Source organism: Trachinotus anak, unplaced genomic scaffold (assembly GCF_046630095.1).
Source record: "Trachinotus anak isolate AG129_WGS33_773 ecotype Australia unplaced genomic scaffold, CSIRO_AGI_Tana_v1 ptg000025l, whole genome shotgun sequence".
Lineage (NCBI taxonomy): Eukaryota > Metazoa > Chordata > Actinopteri > Carangiformes > Carangidae > Trachinotus > Trachinotus anak.
In genome coordinates, this window is record NW_027273876.1 from 9648456 (window position 1) to 9674548 (window position 26093).

At 38.8% G+C, this 26093-nt stretch overlaps 1 protein-coding gene across 5 annotated transcripts in view; it reads left to right on the top strand.

The window, feature by feature from the left end:
• LOC139608953 (zinc finger protein 385B-like) overlaps positions 1-26093 on the top strand; it is a 74047-nt gene that overhangs the window by 31795 nt on the left and 16159 nt on the right. For all 5 annotated transcript variants that reach the window (XM_071463118.1, XM_071463121.1, XM_071463120.1 and 2 more), the window contains exon 3: positions 1643-1924. In XM_071463118.1, coding sequence (XP_071319219.1) covers positions 1643-1924 — 282 coding nt within the window. The remainder of the gene's footprint in view (positions 1-1642; positions 1925-26093) is intronic.

Below are 26093 nucleotides of genomic sequence, written 5' to 3' on the forward strand. Positions count from 1 at the left end.
CCTTGTAATACATTTTTTTATTATTATTATTAAATTGTTTAATATAATATTGTATAATATTGTATTTTATTTGAGTAATTTAAGTGCTATATTTATGTTCCATACCTTGCAAGGAGGTGGTGGTTTCATCACAAGAACCTTTCCCTAACATGACCATGTTGTTTAATTATGCTGTGGTCACTAAGAAGAGATGCTTTGTACATTTTTTTTTTTGGCAGAAAATGCCACTGAACATTTTACTGATTTGTTCACTTGATTTGTGACTTGCCATTTTGTGACAAGATTTCACCAGTATGTTACTAGAAAATGTGATCCAGTCAGCATTATGTTGCCATCAAAACGTATTTGCTGTAGCAAATTACAGTAGTTGTATAGTAATGTAAGCTCTACTCAGGAGGGGTTTTTTTTGTCTGTGAACCTATTTTGTACAATTGTCTGTGTCAAACTTGCATGTAAATGTATATTCTATTGTAAGGGGAAAAAGTGGAGCATTGTAATAATCCTGCCCGGGAGTGTGTCATATTCACGTGCTGTGTTTGGCTCCTTTTATCCTCCAGTCCATCCCTGGCTTTTGGAAATTGTAATGGGCATTTTTAACTATTTTCTGACACGTTGTATGTCTTGTGTGTGTACACCTTGTGTACACCTTGTTGTGTTGAAACTCTCCTTATTCCTTCACAAGGTTCACTAGCAGTTACTCATCCTCTGCCAGACTTTCATTCAAATAATTGTGGTGATGGGCTACAGCTTTGAAGTCCATGTTGCTGGTCAGAGGCTGATGAATTCCAGTGAACACATTTCCATTCCACTTTCATCTTCCCACCGGTCAAATTGAATTTTTATCACAGCAAAGATTTTACAAATGATGGTTTCTGTTTGGCGGCGGTGGTGGGGTGCCTTCAGCCAGGCGGAGGATAAAACGTCCAACACAATGAGGACTAATTGATGCCATTACCATATGAACAGCACCAAAACAAAGAATTCAGTTAGACTTTGGGTGACATTTCCACATCCACAGTAGAGCTGCAGCTTGATTTATGCTGTCGATCTGCCATAACTGCTCAGCCATTACAGGTATTAAAGCTGTGTGCTCTCACAAAGAAACGTGTCGCTTTGTTTTCCCCCGGGAACCAGCTTTTATTATCTGATAAATGGAGAGATGCTGGAACATGATACTTATCTACAGACTGTTGTAATGCTGTGATGTGTGCCAGAGATAGGCCATTCATTTCAGCTAATGGATGTCTAATTCAAGCCCTTTAATGGGATGTCAAAGATTTTTGACACACGCATTTGGACATATTGAAATTTGTACATGCTGATAGTGAATGCTCTGGTCAAAGGATCTAGATCAGTCCAAGTGATAAGTATTCTTTTGTAAGGTTTTGTTCAGTGAAAATTCAAGCTCTACAATGGTTGTGCACATAAAACTGCGGTTTCAATCACACTAAAGAAAATGAGCAATATTTCTCTGAATGGAGTTATGCTGCTCTGTTGCCCCCCTGTGGAGGCTTCAACAACCTACATACCACACACTTCATGAATGTCTCATAAATCTTCAACTCTTCTTATTGTATAACCTTTATTTAATCGGGTAATCTCTAATTAATCCTCTAATTAATGAGCATTTTTCTTCATCCAGATATGAAACGTCCCAAGAGCCCCGACTGGCTGGACAGCAGTCCTCCCTGCAAGAATCAGGAGGGGCAGGAGGAAGAAGAAGAAGAGGAGGAGGAGGATGAAGAGGAAAGGAAGGTGGGGGCAGGATACAGGGCCAAACGGGAGCGACGTCAGAGCAGCAGCAGTGCCACGATGTGCCAGGTGTGCAACATACAGCTCAACTCCAGTGCCCAGGCCCAGATCCACTACAGGGGGAAGACGCACCAGAGGAGGCTGCGCCGACTCGCTAAGGCTGTCAGCACAGGTAGGGACGCACTGATTTTACTTTTGCCATAATAGTTATTTCAATTACCTGAAACTAAACTTGAAGTTCAGTTTGAACCTAATTGTCCCTAAGCCAACTGAAACTTAACACAGACATAAACATAAAACACAGTGAATACATAAAACTTATTACAAAATATGTTTTAAAATAAACATTACAACCCCCACACAAGCTCACGTACAACAATGAACATCAGTGACAGCATAACATACAAGGATAAGCAGGCCAACAAACACCTGCTGCCGGTCGCTATGAGAGTAGTGCTTCCTAAAAGTCAAGTGACGAGCAAGTTTACTATCGATTGTTAGTAAACTTGTGATTTAAAGACTGTTGAAAAGAAGCGAATGGACAACATAACAGATGAGAATTGCAATACACTTGCTCTGGAGTCAGTAAGAGAGTTAGTAAAGGTCATAATGTTCAGGTTCTGCTGAGCATGTCAGTGGTGTTTATTCAGCACCGTGGTAGTCAGTTCTTATTGTTATTTTATCCATGAACTATCATGCTCAACATTAATGATGATTTTTGAGGCTGTGGTTTGTCATGTTGTTTAATCTTGTGCTACAAGATTGATTAACGTTAAGTTAAATACCAAATAAGAACAAACTATGTGAGCTTCAGCCGACAATCACATTTTTTATAACTCAGTTTAATGAGGTCAGGTAGTCCCTGCATGAATGGACTTTCCCTCAGGACGTTTCCCCACATTTTGACTTGTGAAAGGAGGAAAACAACAGGTGTTGGTAATAAAATGAATGATGGCTCCATTACATCCGTCCCAGTGAGCCATGCCATTGAGACATCAACAACACTAGAGCCCTGGAAGTGGAGCACCTAAATGGGACAGAGCCACCAGTTATTAATTACGCCTGTGTTATTCATCTGAAGACAAGTTAAATGCCTGTTGTGAAAAATATCAAGTGATGGTGCGTTACTCTCAAATCCTGACAATTTAACACTTTATACTAGAGAGGAACAACCCTCAGCACCGCTGATTGAAAGACTCATAACTTAATATTTGCTTGACCACACTACAAACTCCCCAAAACACAGTTTAATCAACAACTCTGCACAAAAACAGAACAGTATCAACTTCTGTTTACAAGTGGTAGAAATAGATACTGCCTTGTGTCTGATTCTCATGCTTCTTGATATCAAGAAAACTAGTTTAATACCTGCTAACGGTGTAAGTGTCAGTACGTGTCATGGCACGTATACTACAACTGGCTTTTACACTGCACCATCATAAAATTTTGCAAAAGGAAAAAAAATAAAAGCTTTGAAGACACCACTACCTGTCAGAAAAGCACTTTTTTTCCTTTGCATTTATTCTGCAAGTTCTGCAAATACAGGCTTTATAGCAGAAGTTGTGTTGCTCTTGACAAAAAAAGGCAGAGAAAAGAAATAGTTTCAGTCTTCCCTCAGCAGAGACCTTACACACCTTGTTTAGTCAGATGTTTATTTATTTTGACTTGTGGCGTCCTCTCTCAGGCGTGATCTTGTAAACGCTCACATCTGCAAACCAGGAGGGGTGTTATGCACTCAGAATAAATTTGCTATTGCAGAAGAGCCCTTCGCCGGTTTTAAGGATTTTCTGCACACCTGTTTCGATGAGGGCCCATTAATCACCTTCACTCACCGCCACCTGTGTCACTCTGCCGCGCTGACCAGCTTGATCAGTCAGCACTCAGGGAAAAAAAAGTCTCTATTCTACAACTGGCCAATAATGTTGATTTATGAGGCTGTCTCTCTCTCTGTAGGCTTCCCACACATATTTAGCTGTTCCAGTCAGTGCATGAAATTACATTAATACTATATCCAATGTTTAATTTCTCCCTCATTTCAACCTCATTTTGTTATCATCAGAATATTATTGACTTTTTCTGTCAGATAATAGACTTCGTAGATCATCATTCATACTTAAAAGTGTGAGACTGTTCCAGAACAAAAGGAGGGAATAGGTCTATGTGTGTGTGCATGGTCCCCATTTGTTCATCTACTTTTATGGAAATCTGGGTCAGTGGTCAACTGTCTGGCTTTCTGGTGCTGAAACAGACACCTGTGTGAATGTTACCCACTTTCTAGCAGGTGAAAAGAGATGACTGAGTCTATATGAGAGGATACACATGTCTGAAATCACCGCCTCATCCACTCCTGCTCCTACTGCTCAGCTTTTACCAAACACATCTGAGCCGCTGTTTACATGACTGCATTTCTGCAACCATGCCACACCAAACACGACTTACTGTTACATGCACTCGTCAGTTTGTGAGGGTGTGTGTTTGCATTTTTATAGTTTTGTCCTTGTCGGCACATGTTTTAAACCTGCAGAGTAAGGATAATTTTGGAAATTAATTTCATTTAGTCTTCCTTATTTTTTTTCCTTTTGAGACATTTTTATTTACAACTCTTTGGCCCTTTTCAGGGAAGACATTACGACAGGTAAAAGCAGGAAAGCACAGGTGTAAATAATAAAATGAACATTGGCCGGATCTCATTTAGCGGCTTCAGCTGCAGGGTCTTGTGCAGCTGGCTCACTGTCACCCTATCAGGGCTTTCTAAATAGAACAGGGCCATCCTTAATGTTACTGGTAAAAATGTGATTTTCCTACAATTACAAATAGAAATGTCTGCTGTGAAAAATAGTACAGTTTCAGGGTAGACAAGGCCTTTTTTAAATCAGAGATTTTGTCATAGCAGGAAAAGCACAAGTGTAGTTGATAAATGATTATTGGGACACCTGTTGGTACTAAGCACATTGTTAACAAAATTTGTTTCACCCATGTCTTTCTGGCAAATCAAAATGTTGGCTTTTTTAAAATGTCTGTTGAGTTTAAGGTTAATATTAGAAAGCGGTCATGGTTAATATCAGGCCTGAAGCAATTAATCAAATTGTCAATCACACTTTATTGTGAAATTTTTTTTTATTATTTCCTGGCTCCAGCAATACCGACATGTGAAAATTTACTACTTTTCTATTCTTATTCTCTGTCACTATATCTTATATTGAATATCTTTGCTTTTGAACTGTTGGACATACAACACATGACATTTGAAGGTTTAACCTTGGTCTCTGGAAAACTGTAATGGCCATTTTTTACTATTTTCCAATATTTTATCAGCTGAACAGTTAAACAATGAATCAAAAAATCCATGCATTCATCCACTTAAAAATATTAATGTAAATAATTTACAGATTAATCAAAAATAATCATTAGTTATTGCCTAGTTGATATTACGGTTTATAACTGGGAATATACTTATTGACACCTGTTCTCTCATGTTCACCTGTTCATCTATTCTCTCAGTATATAGTAGTTTTTGCAGTTAGTATACATAACATAATATCCATGTACTTAACTGCTTTGTAGTAACAGCACCTGGAACCAGTTAAAGTTAACAAATGAAAATCAAAATGGGTTTATATTACTATTTTTTGTTTTCTAAAGTGTTTTTAGAGCAGTTTTACATCGATTATTGATTTTAATTTGTTTTTCAACTGTGAGTAGCTGCACTTTTTTTGCAACACACTGTGGGTAAAACTGTATCCATCGACACCACACTCAAAACACAAGGGTTTTTAGTGTGCATGCTGATGGCCTTAAATGTATTTTATTTTGTCTTGTGAAAACACTACATCCTCAAAACCTGCTTAGATATAGTTTGTAGTATAAAACTGGGACAAAGCTTATGTCTTATGACTGTGGATAGCAGCAGCAGAACATTTGCACTATGTGGTTGTAGATTTTGAAGATTTTCACTATCTGTAAAATGGTATCAGTGTGTTACAGTGCCATAACAAGCTGAGAAAGTATGGGTTTTTTTATGTGACCTCCATTTTGCTCCATTTTACGAGCAAGACAGCAGGGAGCAGTTTGTTCTCTCAGATGAAATGTTGCCCTTACTGAAATAATTTTCTAAAACAAGCCAGATTGTGTAGGAAATACTTCCATACCGTACCATTGTCAATGAACTCTACACTACTGCATTTGTTCTGCAAAATGATGTTGATTTGTAGGCTAGTGTTAGACACCTGTAATTAACCCCACTGCAACTATTTTAAAATATATTTGTTGCTCAGAAACATTTATTGTGCATCATTTTTGACAATGTATGCTTCCCAAGATTAGACTTGTACGTCAACATCATCAGCACTGAGAGTTTAAACACCCGACCTCCTGCAGGCCCCAGTGTCAGAGCCATCTAGTCCACTAATTGATAGCTGGGATGAGACTCAGTGATGGGCAGCTTGTGTTGGTCCCTCAGGGTGAAGAGCCTCTTGTTTCCCCACAGAGGGCACAGAGTGATTTCACACCTGTCATGTTTGAACCGGTTAAATGAACCCTACAGGATCTGACCCCTTTTGTTTGGGTGGTTGTGATATTGACAATACCAAAGCCATATTGAGCAGTATAGCAAACAACTGCCTGGCCCTAAAATTAGCCATGAAATTGTTTATTTGAAGAAAATCTGCAACAAAACCACAGATGGAAAAATAATTGTACTTTTGAAGATGCAGACTGTTACTTTCACACATATGATTTATGTGGATATCGGAAATAATTTTCCATTGAATTGAAATTTAGTATTCATTGTGGAAATGTATGTTTTCTCATATATATCTACCCAATGAGATTGAAATTTTGTCCAATAAATATTCTAGTAAACCTATATAACAACATATTGTTGATTATAAAGAGTGTTAGGTTTATTAGTAACAATTATCAATGAACAAATGAAAACCTGCAGCAAAATAAAAATGTCATATTTAACCAAGAAAAAAAAAACACTGGTTAGTAAACTGTAGTGCTGTTATTCAGTTAGAGCACAGGAGATGCCTTGATGTGGTATCTGACAGACAGGATAATTTAGTAAAAAACAACATGACTCATTACTGGATTCAACAGGTGGAAAACAGCTGCCTAATAGATCTTTAGTTAACAAATGTAAACAAATAGGAAGGAAAATCCCAACATAAGAATCCACACAAATGCTAGGTTTTATGCAGTGTCTCAGACAGTTTTCTTCCTGTTGCCTGTTTCACAGCAGAGAGGAGAAAAGGAGGACGGGCCAAGTCAATTAAGGTGACTGTTGGTATAAGGCAGTCTGTGCTGCGATGAAACCAGCCTAATAATACCCATTCCCTTCCCACAGCTGAACTAACATTCCCTTTATTTAGCTTCATGAAGTGATCTCTCAAATGAAAAGAGGGTGGGGTGGTTCTCACTGGGGGCCTTTCGAAAAAGAGAACGGAGCAAAGCACTTTCCACTCCTTCTATGCCACACTAAACTTCTGGACCACTGTTGAGTCATTACAGTTCAGGGGTTATGCTTTTCAAATTCTTTGGTGTGATTTGTGTGTCGTGTGTAGACTTCCATGAGGTGACATTAATATTAAAAACAGAGGAACGGGAGATGTACATTTATGTATGAAAGGTTCATTTTTTTTAATGCTAGCTCTGTGAATGAGTGAATGACTATCTAGCTTCACATATCATTCATTCACGTGTCATTCGATGCTTGTGCACTGTTGGATATAGATTTTCTTTTAAAAAAGAAAAAGGAAGCAGAATTTCGCTCTGTAATGTTAAAGGATGAAATTGCTGTGAAAATGTATCTGTGGGTTTATCGAGAGAAGCAGGAGGTGAGTGTCCCCTGAGCTCACAATGGTCATTAAGACTTCAACAGTCACTCACTTTGGCTGTTGATGTGTGGTCTTTCTGACATGGCCCCTCATTTGAACAATTATGGCACCATGATGTGACCTTACAAGAAGCTAAACTACTCCTGTGGCTGTTTTCTTATTTATGCTTTTAAACCAGCAGAATCAATGGGGTGCAAGCACCTTCCATTTATCTCCAAAAGGATTCAGGCGAGAGAGGAAGGAATAACGTACCAAATCAAGGATGAATAAAGGACACTCATAAGAACACAAAAACATTTTATTCAGGAGAGATTTTCTTTTGTCTGAAGTTATGTCTCTCCCATTGTTTCCTTCTGGAAATGCCGGTTTTTCTTAGCTCCTAACCGTCTTCAGCGTCATCGCTGTCAGACAGTTTTCTCTTGTTGACAAAGATTAATAATGTGCGTCTTGTTTACAGCTCTATGTGCCAGATATGGAGCAACAGTCAGGGGAAGGACTTTATTGAGTTTGTCCTTAAGACAGCTCTTCTTTCCAGGCTTGGTGCCGCTTATCAGGGATACTTATGTTGCCTGAGAGGAGGTATTGCCTTAAAGGATGAAGTCAGGGAACAAATGTCTCTAGTGCACAGTTAAAGCCACAGATTACATGAAAGACTGTAACATGATTTTGTGTGAGGTTTCTCTGCCAGATGTGCACTGATATGTACCTTTAGCTATTTTTGGGTAGGTGAACAGTAAAACCCTCTGCTCAGAGGTGAATATACAATTCATCATATACCTGCATCATATCCCATTAAACCTCCAGCAAAAAGTTTCAGAGTAATCTAATGTGACTGTACTTGGATTTTCAGTCTTCTTTGATTTGATTTTTCAAAGTAAGACTGTTCAAACATCCTAAATCAAACCTGAAAAACAATGTCATTTCCTGTGACAATTTTCCACTGAAAGGGAAAATTAAGCCCCTCTTCTTCCTGGAACAAAGCTTCCCCTCACTAATGGAAACTCACAAATTTTATCAAATTGAGCTTCACTGCAGAATGAATGTTTTTCTGAAGGTTGAGTTGTTGCTTTTGTGCATCAACATACAGTAGATACATGGTCCCACAAAAACAACCATTAAAGCACATGCATGCTGATATACAGTATACTGTGTGAGCTGTGAAATAGGACATTTATCAGCTGGAGTTTTGTGCTGCTTGGCCTCATTTCCCTTAGCAGCGGCTGCTGAGCAAAATTTTTAAGCTTGTCACTTGATCTGTCATTAATGATACTTCTGCACAGTCTGAAGGCCTGCAGGAGAGAGTGTAAGCTGCAGACGGAGATTCAGCGACAGAAAAAAGAGGGGTGATGGTGGCTTGTTCACCATTTCCTAAATTTTTTGACCAGGCACCAAGACCCTTAGGGAACGGTAGCATTAGAGCAGACACCTGTTTCACAGTATTCCCAATGGCTGTGTCATCTAAACAGGCCACAAATTACCCAGGGAGATGTACCTGGGTTTTAGTCTCAGATAAAGCAAGTAAATAGTTCCTTCTTTGTATTCTAGATGGCAGTGCACTGGGGTTGTTTGTGAGAACATGAGTCATTATCCTACATGTAAACCAGAGTCACATGAAGCGTCAGTGAATATATCTGAAAACAAACATGAACCATGCTGGGTTTATCTTCTTAGTGAAAGTGTCACTTTTTGAGATTGGTTGTTTGATAAGATTAAATAATGATGCATCAGTATGTAGTTAACATTTATTTGTATGTATGTATGCAATAAATCATTTCCCTCCCTGTCCTTCCCTCAGCCTGTGATTTACACAAGCAACATGGCAATTCACTATACACATACAGAGTCCATGTAGCTAAATGGAGGTATGCACAGCCAGTGTTTAGTAGGTCCACAGCCAGATGAAAGCATGCTGTGTGGAACCAACATACGACTGCTGTGCTCGAGGCCGTCTCCCTGCTCTTTCATTTGAATGCAGCAGCCTGAAATCAAGTGAAAAACTGTCAGGATTTGTCAGTGTTGTGCTTCCACACCACACTTATTCAAGTGGACAAGGAGCCAGCAAGGAGCACACAGGGCAGACACAAGCTGTGTGTGTGTGTGTGTGTGTGTGTGTGTCTGGACAACACTTATATGACATTTGAGGCCAGGTTTTCAGGGTAGAGACTGTGTGAATAATTGTGTTTATTTGAAGTGATTATAGTGAGTGTGGAATGAATAACAATGCATTGAAGGCCAGCCCTCCCCAGTGGTGCATACAAGCCTCAACAAATATGGAGCAACGTGCTTCTGTGAGTGACTAAATTTTCAGGTGCAGTGAAAATCTACCTCTTCAACAGCTGGAAGTGAGATAGTAATAGTGAATATACTAATAATTAGTAAATATATTATATATATATTTATGCTTAAAAGGGGCCATTCTGCATATTGCTTACATCTAAGCAGCATTTTGTTTCATGGTCACTGTGTCAACACTTAAAATTCAGTGTGTTTCACCAGTTTCTTGGGTTATTTTTATGCCTTTATTAGTGGGCTGACAGGAAATGAGAGGAGAGAGGTCTCGAGCAACATGCAACAAAGTTCTCCAACAAAGTACGTTATCATTAATGGTCAACATCTTAACCCCTTGGCCACATGTACATTTAGTCTTAATTTGAACTATACAGTTATAGTGAAAAGGGAATTACTGCATTTTTTTCCCTTATTAAACATTTACAAAACCAATGTTTGATCAATGTTTAAAACCGGCATTGTTTACATCCATGTTCGTTTCAGTCTTGTTCTTCCCCATCTTTGCTGGTGCTTTGTTGTGTTTCTTGGTGCATTACCGCTACCTCTTGATCAGTGAAGCAGTGTGGAACCACAGGCAGGAGCTGTGTAAACTGTACTGTGTGAACTGCCTGCACATGTGCGCTCATGTCCATCATTGTGTCTGTGCATGAGACAAACAAAACAGGGACACACTCATAAAAAACTACTACTACCATGCTACTGTAGCTCAAAAACTGGAACAGTTGTAAATTAAGTGATGCAATGAAAATTGCAATATTTCTCTTTGAAATGTAGAAACATAAAATGTAGTATAAAAATTAAATATACTTAGTTGCGCCACCACTGCCTTTTGGATACAATCGAAGTATGGTCCATTATAATGTGTCCGAATTTTTAAACGTCTTAGTTATAGGCAGCAACTATACCTGGAAAAAAAAAGTTGTTGGCAAACAGCTACAAAGGCAGGAAGGCAGGTACTTTTTTATTTGCATACTGCTGTATACAAATAAAAAAGGCAGTCCTTAGACAACATTGCTACTGTACAAGTAAAACATTTGTTTTGAAAACCGAAGCTGGTGCTTGGTTGGGATATTCTCATCAGACCTTTTCCCTGTGCTGGTGCTTAATACAGTGCAACTCAATGAACCATTCAAGATGAATACGTTATACAGAGCTGTAAAATGCTTTATTCATCTATAAAATGTGAATCATGGTGGAGCATGACAGGACGACACAGAACCCAGAATCTCAACTCTGCTCTGCAGCGTCAACAGAGTAATCATCAAAAGATTATTCAGGAAAATGAGCAAACTATTAGTTGAACTATAATCTCTCCCACCTGCTCATTAAAACAAACACCCTGAGCCTACGCACTTCTGCTTGCTTAATCTCAAGTAGCTTAAATCAGCACTGAGAGGGAAACAGCTGTGCTATGAATATGCTAAATTCCCATGATTTTGGTTTTTGTTACTCGTCAAAGTGTGTTAACCTTCTACTGAAGGGCTTGGCTGATAATAATATATTAAAAAAACGGATGTAAATTAATTATGACTTTGCATAAGAAATATATTTGCAGGGCCACAGGTTAATATGTTTATACATATGGATCAATCCTAGAATAAAAACCTAATTGTCAAGGACTGAGAATGTGTTTTATTTTAAATTATCTTGATTTAAAGGTATTAAAGTGAGACCTTGTACTGTCCGAAAGAAGAAATAACACATTTCTTTTAGAAATGAAAGCAGCTTAAGTAGCTACAGCCACTAGCATATGATGATTATTGTTAGAAAACCTCATTTCCATTTAACTGTCTGTCAACTATTTGCTGACTTTATGACTCTGAACCCTGTCTCCATTCATATATAACTGAACTGTTTTCTCAATTATGTTATGATGGCAATGTAAGTTCTGGATTATTTATTTATTTATTTGTGGAATTTATGAAGGGATGTATTAATGGCAGCGGAGTCTCCAGGAGGAGGATGGGGTGGATGACAGGTGTATAAAATGCTTGTTGCATTTACATTCCCATCTTTGATTAGCTTTATGCAACAAAAGCACTTTGGCATTTGTTTAAATGTAAATAAACACATGTTGTTATTGCCTTAATCTAACCATAAAATAGTCTAATATTGCAGTAGTCACTACAAGTGGACATTGTAAAGCAAGATTGGGTATTTTGGCAGAAAACAAATACAGTATCTGAGAACATTTTACTAATATGTTCAATAACAATGTGATTCAGCCGACATTGACAAAACAAATTTGCTGTTGCAATGTTGCAGTGTTCGTTGTTCAGAACTACTCAACTCACCTCCTGCTACATTATAGCCACTTCAGCCCATCATATGATCCATCAGATATTATAAATATTAATAACTGCAGGGATATGGAGGAAAATAAATATAATATGCTGTAAAGGGTTAGGCTTTGAGGTTTTCTGTAGGAAACTTGTATTACTCAGGTTTATGTGGGCTGAACATTAAATGGCTGCAGTTTGACTATGACAGCAATTATATCAGTCACACACAAGTAGTGGTGAAAATAATGACTTTGTGCTGCATGAGTGACTCAGGTATTTTGACTGAAACCTATTGGAAATATAGAAAAAATATTATCAAAAAGCTGAAAGCTTTTAAATGTGTTGCCCTTGTGTCCATGCTGTTAATAACTCAGGAGAACAACGCAGCACGGCTGCATGTGAAGTAGAACAGAAACAGATTGATAAATGATGCCTATTGTTGTCAAATCACGCCAGGAAGGAAATTACATTTGAGTGTCCTTAAGGGAGCATGCAGGTGTGAACCCTGAATAGAAAACAGTCCTGCGAAGGAGAAGTAGAAGGAGGAGGAAATGTGAGATGTTGATGTTAGCAAGTCCTCTGCCAGCTCTCTCTCTCTCTCTCTCTCTCTCTCTCTCTCTCTCTCTCTCTCTCTCTCTCTCTCTCTCTCTCTCTCTCTCTCTCTCTTCACCCTCTTTCTCGCTCATTCTCTTGCTCTTTCACTCTCTCTTACATACGCATACACAGAAGAAGAACACACACTTGCTCCTCAAACACTCTCAGCCTCTTTTCCTTCTCCACTGCTTCTCTCTCCTCCGTCTCATAAAGGGCATCATGATCAGCAGAGCATGGGGCTTTTAATTGAAGCGTACATGTATCGTTCTTTAGCTGTGGCTGTGGTTTTCTGGATCACAGCCAGGATGTGTCACTGACTGAGGAAAGGACTGCCATTTCACCTTAGTTACAGAGTCAAAGTGGAGGAGAGATAGATACAGTGGAGAGACAGAGAAGGTTATCTGTGAGGCGGCACTTTGTTGGTTTTTGTTTCTACTTCTCTGATGGGAGATAAGCTGGCAGGAGAAGCCTAAGTCAAACACAGAAGGAAGCAGAGGAATCACAAACACGTGGAGATGCTGTTAGGTAAGGCTGTTGTTTACTCTTACAGTACTATATATGTCAGTACCACTTATTTATGGGAATGCAACAACAGATTCACTAGTAACTGATTTTTTTTTTATCAGGTTTTATTTGTCTTTTTTTCGTGGAGCCAAAATGCATGTGAGTTCTCCCCTGTCATTGTATACTGTACTACAATGACTTCAGCATCATTGCTCAAGGGCAGGCTCAGTCTCCTGCCGACCATCTGCCCTCTTTCAGTTCCTCTGCATCCACAATGAGTCCCCGGCCTGTTTGTTTTTCTAATTGACCCCTTTTGATGAAGCCAAGTGTGTGAGTTCAGACCGATACAACACTGTCGTTCCCAGATGTGTCAAGTCATTTTTAAGCCACACAAGAACAGCACTGATATCACTGTGTAGATTGCTGGCAATTATGTCTTTGCCTCCCCAGGGAAATATGCCCAGATTAGCTCGCATAATTGGACCCTGTTAAAGATAAAGGCAGTGTGGAGACTTTTAGTCATTTGTGTTTGTTTTTTTTTGTTTTTTTAATAAGTTTTGCCAAGTAAAACTCTTTTATTTTACCAGCACCGGTGATGCATGTAGAAAATGTACTGGTCTCCAGTTACTTAGTTTGACCTTTAGATAAATGGGTGTAAATTAAAGAGTAAACAAGAGTTTAATAAGAATATATGCAGAGCTGAAACGATTAGTAGATTAATCGATAAGTTGGACAGAGACATGATCAGCTTCTTAAATGTTAGATTTTTCTGCTTTGCTCTGTTTTATGCCTGTTATTTGTATCCTGAGTTTTATATGTCTATAAAAGGGGGAATTTAAATATCTCACTTTGGCCTCTTTAGGGCAGGTTTTACTGTTTTCTGACATTTTATAGAAAAAACGATTAATTGAGAAAATAATCAGCAACATAATCAGTAATATAAATACCCCATTGGTTGCAGCCCTAGATGTGAGCTTGAGCCCTAGAGCTTGAGCTTTTAATTTTGGATGAACAGTGAATGGCAGAAATTCTTGTAGGTTTTATATGATAAGGACGAGAAATACATAGAGTTAACTAGAATCACAGGTTTATAATATGTGGTCTACATGCATATACATTGTGTGATATATTTGAGTAGGTTATAGAGACGTGCCTGGACAGAAATACAAGAAGTGTCTGTGTGGCAGCTCGGGTTGCTTTCTTCTTTAAATGGCAGATTAGGAAGATCAAAGGGAAACAGTTGGAGAGGAGATAACTGTAGAGTTTTGCCTGGTGGCCATGCTGCAGCTGTCCCCACCCCTCCACCCCTCGTCAAGAGCTCTGTTTTCAAGCTGCAGTGACAGGCTATGTATATGAATCTCATTCTTTGTTCGGTATAATATATGTAAGAGATGTGACACTGTGAGAAAATCCTAGAATAAAGAACATATTTCTTAGCTGTGAGATTGATGTCTTTCTCACTGGCCTTTGTTTATAAGAAGAAGACAAAAAATAAAAGGCAGTAGAAAGTGGAGGCAAAAGGAGCTACAAGTGTTGTGTCTTCACTAAATGGGATCAAACCAGTACGATAAATACACACTGGGGGCTGTGTCTCCATGTATCATACCACATGCAGCACAGTCAGTGATGCAAATAGCAGTCACCTACAGTACGACATGGTGACTTGGTTTTCGTAATTACGTGATCAGAGGCACACAACACAATTGCACCTTAGTCAGAAATTAACCACGCTCTGTGGTGTAAGACACCTAAGATGTGGTTGCCACATTGCCACAAGCCTGGCAGGGGATCTTTTGAAAAACACGATATTCCAAGAGTACGGTAGAAAACATGAAACTGAAAACATGACAAAGCTAACTATGTAATACAATAAAACACAGGATCATATAAGCAGCATCCGTCTGCAGAGATAAGAATTAGATTTTGGAAAAACAGACTTTGTAAAATAAATGGGGCCTAACAATAATTATTCAAATGATGAAAACCCCAAGTTGTCTTGTCTTTAAACAAGATTTTAAAACATTAACAAATTAATTCATTGTGACATTGCAAAATAATTTATTTCAAAGCTTTGGGGCACTTTCTTTTGATTTGAGTTCAGTTGTCAGCCCCCTGTTTCCCCTCCTACTTGTTTTCTGTTGCTCTCTACTGTCAGCTAACAAATGCTGAAAATATTCATTTAAAAAGGGAAGCAGGAAAGGAGTTGTGAATAGAATTAATATATGTGTGACGCTACCTGGCTTGAGTTTAACAACTCACCTGTTTTTATTCCCTTTTAAAGCAGGAGAGACAAAAGTCTGCAGTTGACTAAAATCCTGTTTGTGCTGGTGCAAAGCTGTACTGTGTAATGACATAAAAATAAAATCCTGAAATGCAATTTACCACCCACACACATAAAAATTATTTACTATGTATCAGGGGTTTAAAAACACCAGGGAATTGCTCTAAATTGCAACAAATGATACTTATCTGATCAGTCTAAAATAACCTGCTGCAGGTTACAAATTACCTCAATGATTGTGTGCCATGATGAAGTGTAGTTGTGTTTTGGTTGTGCATTGTTTATCTCTTGGTCTTCAACAAAATCTGTCAAATCTTAATTTACCTTTTACCAGCCAGAAATCTGCCTTTAAGAAAACTTAAAGCTGACGAAAAATATATTCTGAATAATATATAATGATCATTTTACCCAAAGTGATTTAATATGTATCAATAATTTATTCAACCACAAGTTAAACCTTGTTTCAGTATTTTCCCATTTGCCTGACTTAAATGATAAATTATCTCCCTATAGAGCCATGATAGGTGGTTAATTGGCTAAATTTGAACAATTTGGACCTTTTAAAAGCAAAATCTTTATAACCATGAAGTGATAATCCTATACAATTTTACCTAAATTTACCAATTTACCAAAGTAAAGTTAAATAATCTGTCTATGTGACAAGTCCAAAACTAGCCCTCAGAGCAAAATAGGTTTCTAGTTTTCAAAAATCTTTGCAAGACTGAAGTCACTTTACTTTCACTGTATATAATTTACTAGGAATATGCTGTGTAACATTAGAGTCATACAAATCAAATGTGCTAATGTGGAACCCATCATATTAGCTATGAGACATTAATCTGTGTTCTGTGGGGGTGGAGAGACAAATGTTGTTTTCTTATGTTATGGAAAAGTTTTTTAAATGTCTTACAGTAGGAGCCAGAAGTTCATGAGTCAGTTTAGATGGGACCATTGATTTTCCTGTTGGGGCTCATATTCACTATCCAGCAGCGTTAATGACTCATTATTCTAATCGAAGGTTAATGAAGATGGTGAAGTATGGTTTTAATTGCAATAGTGCAGATTATCTTAGAGAACAAATTTAATTAGTCTGCTGTACGTTGACTCTTGCCTTGTGTCGTTGAGAGTGTTTTAATTTATTTGTGCCACAGCAGTTCTTGAAACACTCATCACCAGTGCAGAGTCAAGTTTTTAAGTTCAGTGCAAATACTATTTCATGCCAACTTGATTTCACGACTTTGATTTTTTTGTTTTACTCAGTTGAGTGAACATGCCAGCTTGTGTGTATGCAGCAACATACACTCGCCGAGCACTTTGTCAGGAACTAATCCAGGGTGGAGCCTCCCTTTACTGTCAAAACAGCCTCAGCTCTTTGAGGCATGGATTCGACAAGATGTTGGAAATACTCCTTTGAGATTCTCGTCCATGTTGACATGATTGCATCACATCGTTTCTGCAAATTTGTTAGCTGCACATTCATACTGCCGGTGTACTCAAACCAGCCCGTCTGGACCCATCAATCAGGCCACAGAAAAAAAGTCAGTGTTTTTCCCCTGTCTGAAGTTTGATGTGAATATTAACAAATGAAGCTCATGACCTGCATCTGTATGGTTTTGTGCATTTACACTGCTGCCACATGATTGGCTGATTGGATTCCACTGATAAACAGATTTACAGGTTCTCCTAAAGTGCTTGGTCAATGTAGTTTGTTGTTATTATACATTTTAAGTACAATAATAAACTATGTTACTCTTACAGATTCCATATGCAATAGTAAGAAATTATACACACCAATATTCTCCTGTCGCCATGTGAAAAAGCTGCCAAGTAGATATTCTAAACCTAGTCAAACAACTCTGGCTAATGTAAGGGTTAAATTTGAGTCACTACTTAATAAAAGAACAACATGGTTGCATGAACTTCGAATTGAAATATGGCAGATCTGTGGCTGGTGCAGCAGAGTCTGTGTCCTTCTTTACCTCAGCCCTGCTAATAGAGACCGACAGCCCCAATCAGTCATTGTAGAGTGTTGACAGTGTGAGTTTGATTAGCTTGACTGTTAATGACTGTGGGAGTTCGCACGCACACACACATGCACACACACACACTTGCTTCTGTCACTTAAAAGGACATGCACTGTATTACAATCATTCTCTGAATGCTTACCCCTCTCCAAATGTTGAACCCAAACCCAGACGTTCATCTGAAAAAGTTTTATCCCTAAAATGTAACATTAACCCTGGTTGGGACCTGACTTTTATCCCCACAGTTGACTGTAACATACAAATGTCCCCACAGTGATGACATTATTTCAAGTATGCACACACGTATAGACATTTTACTTCCCTGGTAGTTCAGCATAATCAATAGAGGTTATGCATAGGATGTTATCATATATCATCAAAGTTGTCATGGTCACATTGCGTTTTATGCTAATCTCTTAAATGTGGCATAAGAGCCACTATTTAGAGTGGAGGCTGTGGCTATCGTGTCTTGAGCACTTACACGACCTACTGTACAGGGTCAAGTTGGGAATGTTTAGGAGCCAGAAGTTTGAATGGCATTATTTTTCTTAAATTTTAGATTCCCTTACAATTATAATTCATCACACCAGTAAAAGCTGATTTTCATCGTAATGAGAAAATGAGAATCCTATGAAAATATCTGTATTTCCAAACAGGGATCCATACAGTTAATGGTATATGAGGATTTATGCAATGACTTTTTCTTCCAAATTATATCAAACTTCTAGCTGTACATGTTGAAGCGTGAGTGACTCACATCCTGCATCAAAATGAGGGCAAAAGTTTTACAAATGTATCCTAGGAATGGAGCCTGCATGCCAATACCTACTACATTAAGTCATTTTAATGGTTTAGACACATCTTCTTGATTTGCCAAGAGCTCATGCAGCCTCAAGATATCTGATCCAGGGATCTGCTGCTGTCCAGTATAAGACTAATACCATCAGGACTGCGAGAGGGTGGTCTTAGGGGTCTGTGGAGGCCATGTGGGCACTCAGAGAAGACAGTAAAACATTCTTTAATGCATTAGAGATTACATCACCTGCTGTGGGGCCTGTATGATTCAAGTAAAATCAGATTTCTTTATTTTTCCAAATAATAACCTCTGGATTAAGGACTGGGAGACTCACATTGCATAGAAACAATATGACGGAGATGCAGAGTAGAGATAGAGATAGTTTTCTGACTGTTGACAATCAGGAACACACTGTTGAGACATTAGGACAGGGCAAATTGATTAAACTTGGTTTTTATTAGATTTGACCCTGGGATCCCAGGCCTGCTTCCCTTCTCACCCACACACCTCTTACTTGCCCACTTCGTACCCTCCCTCACTGCTGACAATTTGTCCATCACTCCATAGGTCAGTCTACGATGCCCTGTAATGGATTTCCAGCAGAGCAAGAAACCATTAACATGTCACTATTCAGTGTAAAGAGGTTAAAAAAAAATAGTGCAGCCTTACAAATACAAGTCAAACCTGACACGTTTGACAGTGTAGAAGTGATGTTGAATAGAGATGATTGTGTACTGTTCTTGCATAATCCAACACCAAGCTGATCAACCTGGGGCGACCCAGTAGCCAAATGGTTAGGGTGCGTACCAAATGGGCGCAAATGCTCTTAGCAGGCAAGTCGCTGGTACGACTCCCAACTTGTCCGACTCTTTCCTGCATGTCATTCCCCTTCTCTCTGCCACTTTCCTGTCACTCTCCACTGCCCTATCAAAAAAAGGCACAAAAGCCCACAAATGATCTTTTAAAGAAATTACTTTTCAATGAAATTTTTGTTATACAGGCATCTGCATTAATCCCTGCTAGCAGACACATGATCGACATGACAACAATTTCATGGTTAGTGGTTTAATTTGCAGTGACAACAACGTAAGTTTTCCATTGTGGCATCAGTAATAATTGGAATTAAATGAGTTTTTAGAATTCGGGTATGGTTCAAGGACCAGCTGCAAAAAATTTTCACATAGCTTTGAATTTGACCACTGGTCAAATTCTGTTTATTCTCGCATAACGGCCAGTATACCAACTGTACAAACATTAGCTTTAAGCCAGCTAACGATGGATGCACCAACAGTTTGAGGGGTAGTGACTCTTTGTGATAAGGCAGATTTGTAGCCATGGGATACACACACTTTTTCTTTTTTTACTTATATTGAAACATTTACAAATCAAATAGACACATCTTCACATCTAACAGACCCAGGTAAATTCACGACAGCTTACATCTTTCTGCAGACTTTGTATGCAGTCACACCACTTCTAAAGTCTGTTCTGAATTCTCTCTGAACACATAGTAAGGGCTCTCAATACATGAAAGAGACTGATTAAAACACTGTGTACTATTTTTTTGTGATGGTGTGCAGGGGAGCCAGCATAAGTGTTGGAATAAATAAACTGGGAAAAAAAACAATTACTCTGATCCTCTCAGTATACAAGCTGGGATGTCTCAGGCACTCCATTAAGTCAACAGCCATCAGACTGTATAATGCTACCTGTCTTCAGTCTCCACTTACTAAGAGTATGCCTGCACGATGTACACAGGCTACCCTGCTATTCACACATCTAATTTTGTTATTTATTTGCATAGTGTCTGTCCTGCATATATTTCCTCAAACTCTGTGTAGGAGTCGGCACATATTGTATTGTATCTGACATTATATTAGAGTACTTGGAGCGAATGTTAATGGCTAATTTCGGTCAGTCTGTTGGCTGGTTCAACACTTTGGTCCAGAGGAAGCTATTGTCCACAGCTGCTGCTCAGATTGTCATGAAAGTATGGATATTCACTGTGCCCTGAAATTTTTTTAGGTGACATACTGACCCTTTTCTGATTATTCATGGTCCACTGAGGCTTAAATTTGTACACAAGGAATCACTTAATCTAATGGGCCGATTGGCGTGAGATTTACTACACATTCAGGTTCCAAGAAGAACATCATGAGGAGTGAATCCGTGCAATTTTCCGACAGTTAAAGGGTGATCCAGTATCACATCTCTGTTTGGTTTTCATTTGCACTTACCAGACAAAATCCAATGTCTTCCTGAGACAGACTTATGTCGTGCGAAGATGTGATTTCCAGTTCAACAACAAAACAAAACAACCCATCTAAATAGGATGGAAAAATGACAGTGAAGTGTTTTTTTTTCTGTCTCACTACCACTGGGCAATGGACTCTTGAGGACACTGGGCACTGATACACCATCCATGTTCTTCAAACTTGAGTTATTAGCCTGTGGCTCTACCTCTGTCTGAACCTAGCTGTCTACATAAACTGTGAGGAAAAGTGCAATAGTTACTCAAAAAGTGCTCTCTCCTTGGATGTGGCAGAGCCAGGACTATTTCTAAGTTTTGACATGCGTGAAGTTGGTTTTTCAGTATTCCTACCTCCTGCTGGCTACTGCACATGATCAGCTTCTGACTGAGGACACTTTCTGTGTTTTCTTAATCTCTCTTTGGAGTGGTGACAAACGATTGAAGTCATTTGTTACAGAAACTCTGAAATGACTCAAATGTGGCAAATGCTTCAATTTAAGAAACACACACACACTGAGACACACACAGTGGCAGGCACACACACTCAAACTGCACATTCTGTCAGCAAAATGCATTCACATTTAGGTATTTTGCTGAAATGCTGACATGAATAAAAATATTGTGCCTCCAATTCCGGCAACGTGCCTTGAAAATCAAGCAGAAAACGCTTAACCTGCTGAAATGTGGAGCTGCCAGGAGACATGACATTGCCCAAAAAATGTTGACTGCAAATTCAAGTGCTCTCCAGTAGGATTCAAACGTTTCAAGTCAAGATGTGTGATTAGGGTTAGATGCAGTGAAGTATGTAAGATTTAAGGAGAGTGGTGTTAGCCACTGTATGTTGTGTGTTAAAACTGGTTTTAATCCTGTAAGAAAGGGTCTTACATATGCAATTGATGGCTACATGATAGCATGCAAAAAGACTGAAGCTAAGAGGTCTTTTTCTGCTAAAAAAATGCAGCATCCTCATCAGTTGAAGATGGAAATAAAGGAGCAGCATTATTTTTGTATAGTCTGGAGCTAGTAGCTAATAGCTATTAAAAGTATAATAATCAGACCGTAGTTTAGTTTGGCTTCTTATAGCTTATATTTTTTTTGTTTGTTTGTCTGACTGGCTTTTACACAGTGTGGAAATACTAACACTACACAGGAGATGTGCCACCGAAAACAAGACTGCACAAGCTAGTATAGTTGATGAGTTACACTCTGCCTCACAGTAATGGCTAAGTTGCTTACAGGATACTAAACTAGTTAGACTGACATGCTAACCATAGAGTGCTGCAGGAATGATTCCCAAAACCACCAATCCAATGGAAAAATTGCATTGGTTTTCAGTTGTGGAAACCATGGTGATGCTAACTTAGGATTGGTCTACAAAAATACATCATCCCTGCAGCACTCCATTGCAGCTCGCTTAAGAGCAGACAAAGACACTATTTCCACTTTTGCTCCTGTGTTTTGTTATTTTTGTTTGTTTGTTTTGTTTTGTTTAGTGTGTTTTGTTTTTTTGTAATGAAAGAACACCACCTTCCAAATTCTTATAAAAGTGGACTATCCCTATTTTTCCCCAGAATTTGAGCTAAACTTTTGCCTCTTTTCTTTTGTTTAACAAACTCAGAGAGCTCTTAATAGCACTCTTTCTGACCTCTGTGATAAATCTACAGTTGCTATCTTTTCTTCTTAAGTGTAGCCCTGATAAACACACCAGTAGGCAGATATCCTGCGGTTCTCATCTCTGAAGCAGCTAATGTACGATCCTTCAAACTCACCTCACCAGGCAGCCAGCCAGCTTCATTGCAGCTCAGAGAGGAGCACTGAGACAGAAAGCGCCTAATTACTAAGTTCATGAGGCGGATAAAGCTGCACACAGACTTTAAATATCAATAAGTATGTGCTGCACATCTGCTGACTGCCGCTCAGCAGGCCTGATTGGACTTGGGCTTATCTCAATTCAAGCAGATGGTGGCAGTTTGTTTTAAGTGTGCTTGATACAGACGCACAGAAAGCTATGGAAGGGCAGAGGGTTGATAAAGGAAAAAAAACACAACACAACAAATACTGCTCTGTCTGAGCAGCACTGATAGTGTATTTATGCTCATTTCCCTGCAGATCAGCTTTATCTTTCAGTGTTTGTCCATCCTTTTACAGCTGGCACAAAAGATTCTGAATTATCATGTGCATTAAATTTCATTTGATGTTTACCATTTTGTTGACACAATATGGAAATGAATGATCATAGTGAGATTAACCAGAACATACGGAGAATATTATTTTCCTAAAGCAGCAGACAGGGCAGTTACTGAATATAATTTGTTGTATCAACAAAATGAAATAATGTAATAGAAAAGATTCAGCAAGCTGACAGCCTCAGGTAAAGTTCAGGTTGATGAGATAGCATTAGCCTATATTTGCATATGTAGCTGATTTGCTGTTTTCTGCCAGAAGCATAAAAAACTTTGAAAACGTGATGAATTTTGAACCTCTTTATTATTTTTAGTTTACTGTGTGTGGACATTAGAGCTGCTGCTGCTTGTGTCCTTTGCAGAGTAATCACAGTTTCCTGTGATTTTTTTTTTTTTCCTTGACCAGAGGACATTTCACACTGAACAAATTCAATAGAAGTTTATGGGCCCTAGGGTGAAAATGGGGCCCACAACACTTCAGTTGAAAGTAGGACATATTACCGTGGGGAGCCTGATCTGGACTGGATGGTGCCCTGCAGGTAGAAATTCTCACGAAGCCGCTGGCTCTGCCAGCTGCGGCTGTGTGAGTTTAAATAGACAGCGACAGCCAGCGGGAGAATTTGCCTGTTGGCTGCCAGTCGTGGCCTAAATGTACTTTGTCACAATAAAGATGATTTATTTAAAGACCACACAGTGCAAGGCGGAGGCAGCATTTTAAGCCATCATGGAAATTAGACCTTCACTCTCCACCTTTTTGTTTCCAGTGGAGAGAGCTTAGCGGAGCTGTCAATGGTAGTTTTAATGGATGCTAATTCATCCACCAGAGCTCACCATAAATGCTTTGCTCTCTGCTTGTTGTGTAAGCAATGAATGGCATCATCATTACTGCAAAAGCAGCAGTGCACTAACCACTTCTGTTTTATGACTGTGGGCTTCATGCTATTGTGGGGTGGAAAACATACCATTCAGTTTTCATTATTTGACAATGTGTTTTGCAGTCTTAACAGAAAAAACCTTGTCAACAGCAGCTGCATTTTTTAGTATTTAAATTCCACGTTCCTCAGTGCGTAATCCTTCCTATTTGATTAAACCATTTGTTATGACTGAATGCTATTCTGCAAATAGAAAGATTAGTGTTAGTTAAAGATAGAGTAGGATTTTCTGATCTGCACCATATACACTGAGTACACTGCATAGCTTTATGTTTTGTATCAAAAGCGGCTGATTGGAGGACATTTTGGTGAGAAAAAAGCAGCTCATGCAGTGTGTGATATAGATGTGGTCATCATGACAGTATATTAACACAATTTGTAGCCACTTTGTCAGTGTAATATGTTTATAATGATCCTAAATACTGTATGCTATTAGCTGTAGTAACACAACATACCATGTGGCTAAAATACTCTGTATAATAATAGTTTTTATTAATATATATTATTAACAAGTGTGGCATGTAAAACATAATGGGATTTGATTACAGGCTCTTTAGACAGCGCTAATATCAAGCAGCTCAGCAGACCGTTAAAATGACACCGTAGGCCTAGATTCAGATTTATGATGTGTAAAAGCCCTGATGTCAACACCAGATATCATATAAATACATTTCCATACTTGTGGTTTCCACAATGTGGAAACCAAAAATTGGAGCTACATGGTTACTGACTATAGGCTAAACACTATATTGTTGCATACATTTATCTCATTTAGAGGAAAAATGACGACAAATAAAAAGAGAAATTAGAGGCCGGACTGTCCCAAACCTGTGGGGTTTGGGACAGTCCCTAAAATAACCCTACAGGAATAAAATAATCTGCACTCTCCTGAAGTTTTCCTTCTGCATTTTGACTTGCTATATATTCACCTGCAGCACACCAGCACTGACCAAATTTGCTCCCATCCTGAAATCAGTCTCCAGAGGTGTATAGCTTAATTTATTAATGTATACCGATGGTGATATTATTGCTAAATGTTTTTTGGATACATTTCACATTAAATTGAATGAAATGAAAAAACAGTCCTAATTCAGATGTTTAATGTCACAAAGCATTAACACCACACAGAGGAGGCTCATCAGGGGATGTTGGTAGGTGTCAGAAATGAGAGCATGCCTCCACACCGCCGTGATGTTTCAGACTGAAGACAGAGACCCTGGTTCAGACAGATGATCCTAGGAAATGCATTTACCATGAAATGAACCAAAGCAGCCTTTCCTCTGATGCTTTCGCTCTGATTCGCAGCTATGAAAGCTTCTCATCCCCTCTTTTTTCTATACTTCGTGGAAAGATGCCATTTCTCTCCCTCTGTGATTGCCGTGATGTTGAGTCACCCGGAGACTAATCCTGAGAATAATAGAGATTAAGCTTTTCCTCCATTTTTTTTTTTTTTTTTTCAAGGTGCTATAATTTCTCCAGCTCATAATCTTTTATCCCTTCTCAATAAGGGAAGGTTGGTTGCTGTGACCTACACTCCCAGCCTCCATGAAATAAGCTATCTTTCTGCATGGAAAAAGAAAGCGAATACAGATTAGAGAGTGGGAACTGCTCATTTCAATGTGTGGAATAATACACATAACGTAGGGGGAAATCAAAAGTGACAAGCTCAACTCCCTGCTCAATTGACTGTTTGCTGTTTACTGAGAGCAAATGGGTGTCGGATTAATCAGTGTGTTTGCCTGCTCGAACCAGGAATCGTTATGTGTAGCTAACTGCTTCTACGGCCCAGTAGCGCCTTATTAAATTGTTTGTTTGTTACAGGTGATGTTATAAAAATGCCCCCCTGCATCATTTCCCTAGTTTGTGGAATGTCAATCCTGGCTAACATTAGCAGCTCTGTCATAGTCTTTGTTGGATTTTTAAGGAGGTCTATGCGTCAACATCCCCAGGCAACATAACGCAAGATAGCACAATATCTGCCGCACAAATATATAACCCTAACAGCCAAAAAGTCTTATATTTGTCTATAATATCATGGTAATACTAAATAAACTAATCATCAGCTGGTAGGGATGCTAATTTTTGCATGCATTTAGCTTTAGCCTTGTATTTAAGACCTTCATTTAAAATAATAATCTGCTGAAAACAGCACAGTAAACAGTATTTGTGCTCTGCAAGATTATAAAGCTTGACAGGTAGCAGCAGTAACGGGGACTGGGCTTATCCATGGATGTATTAAGGAGAAGTGGGTACTGTGGAGAAAATATGACACCACATTCGGTCCTATGAAAGTTGCTCACATGGTGCATGCACCAAAAAAAGTCTCCACAGGCTTGCTCACACCTCTCCAGCTCGCTCTTTGAGCCCA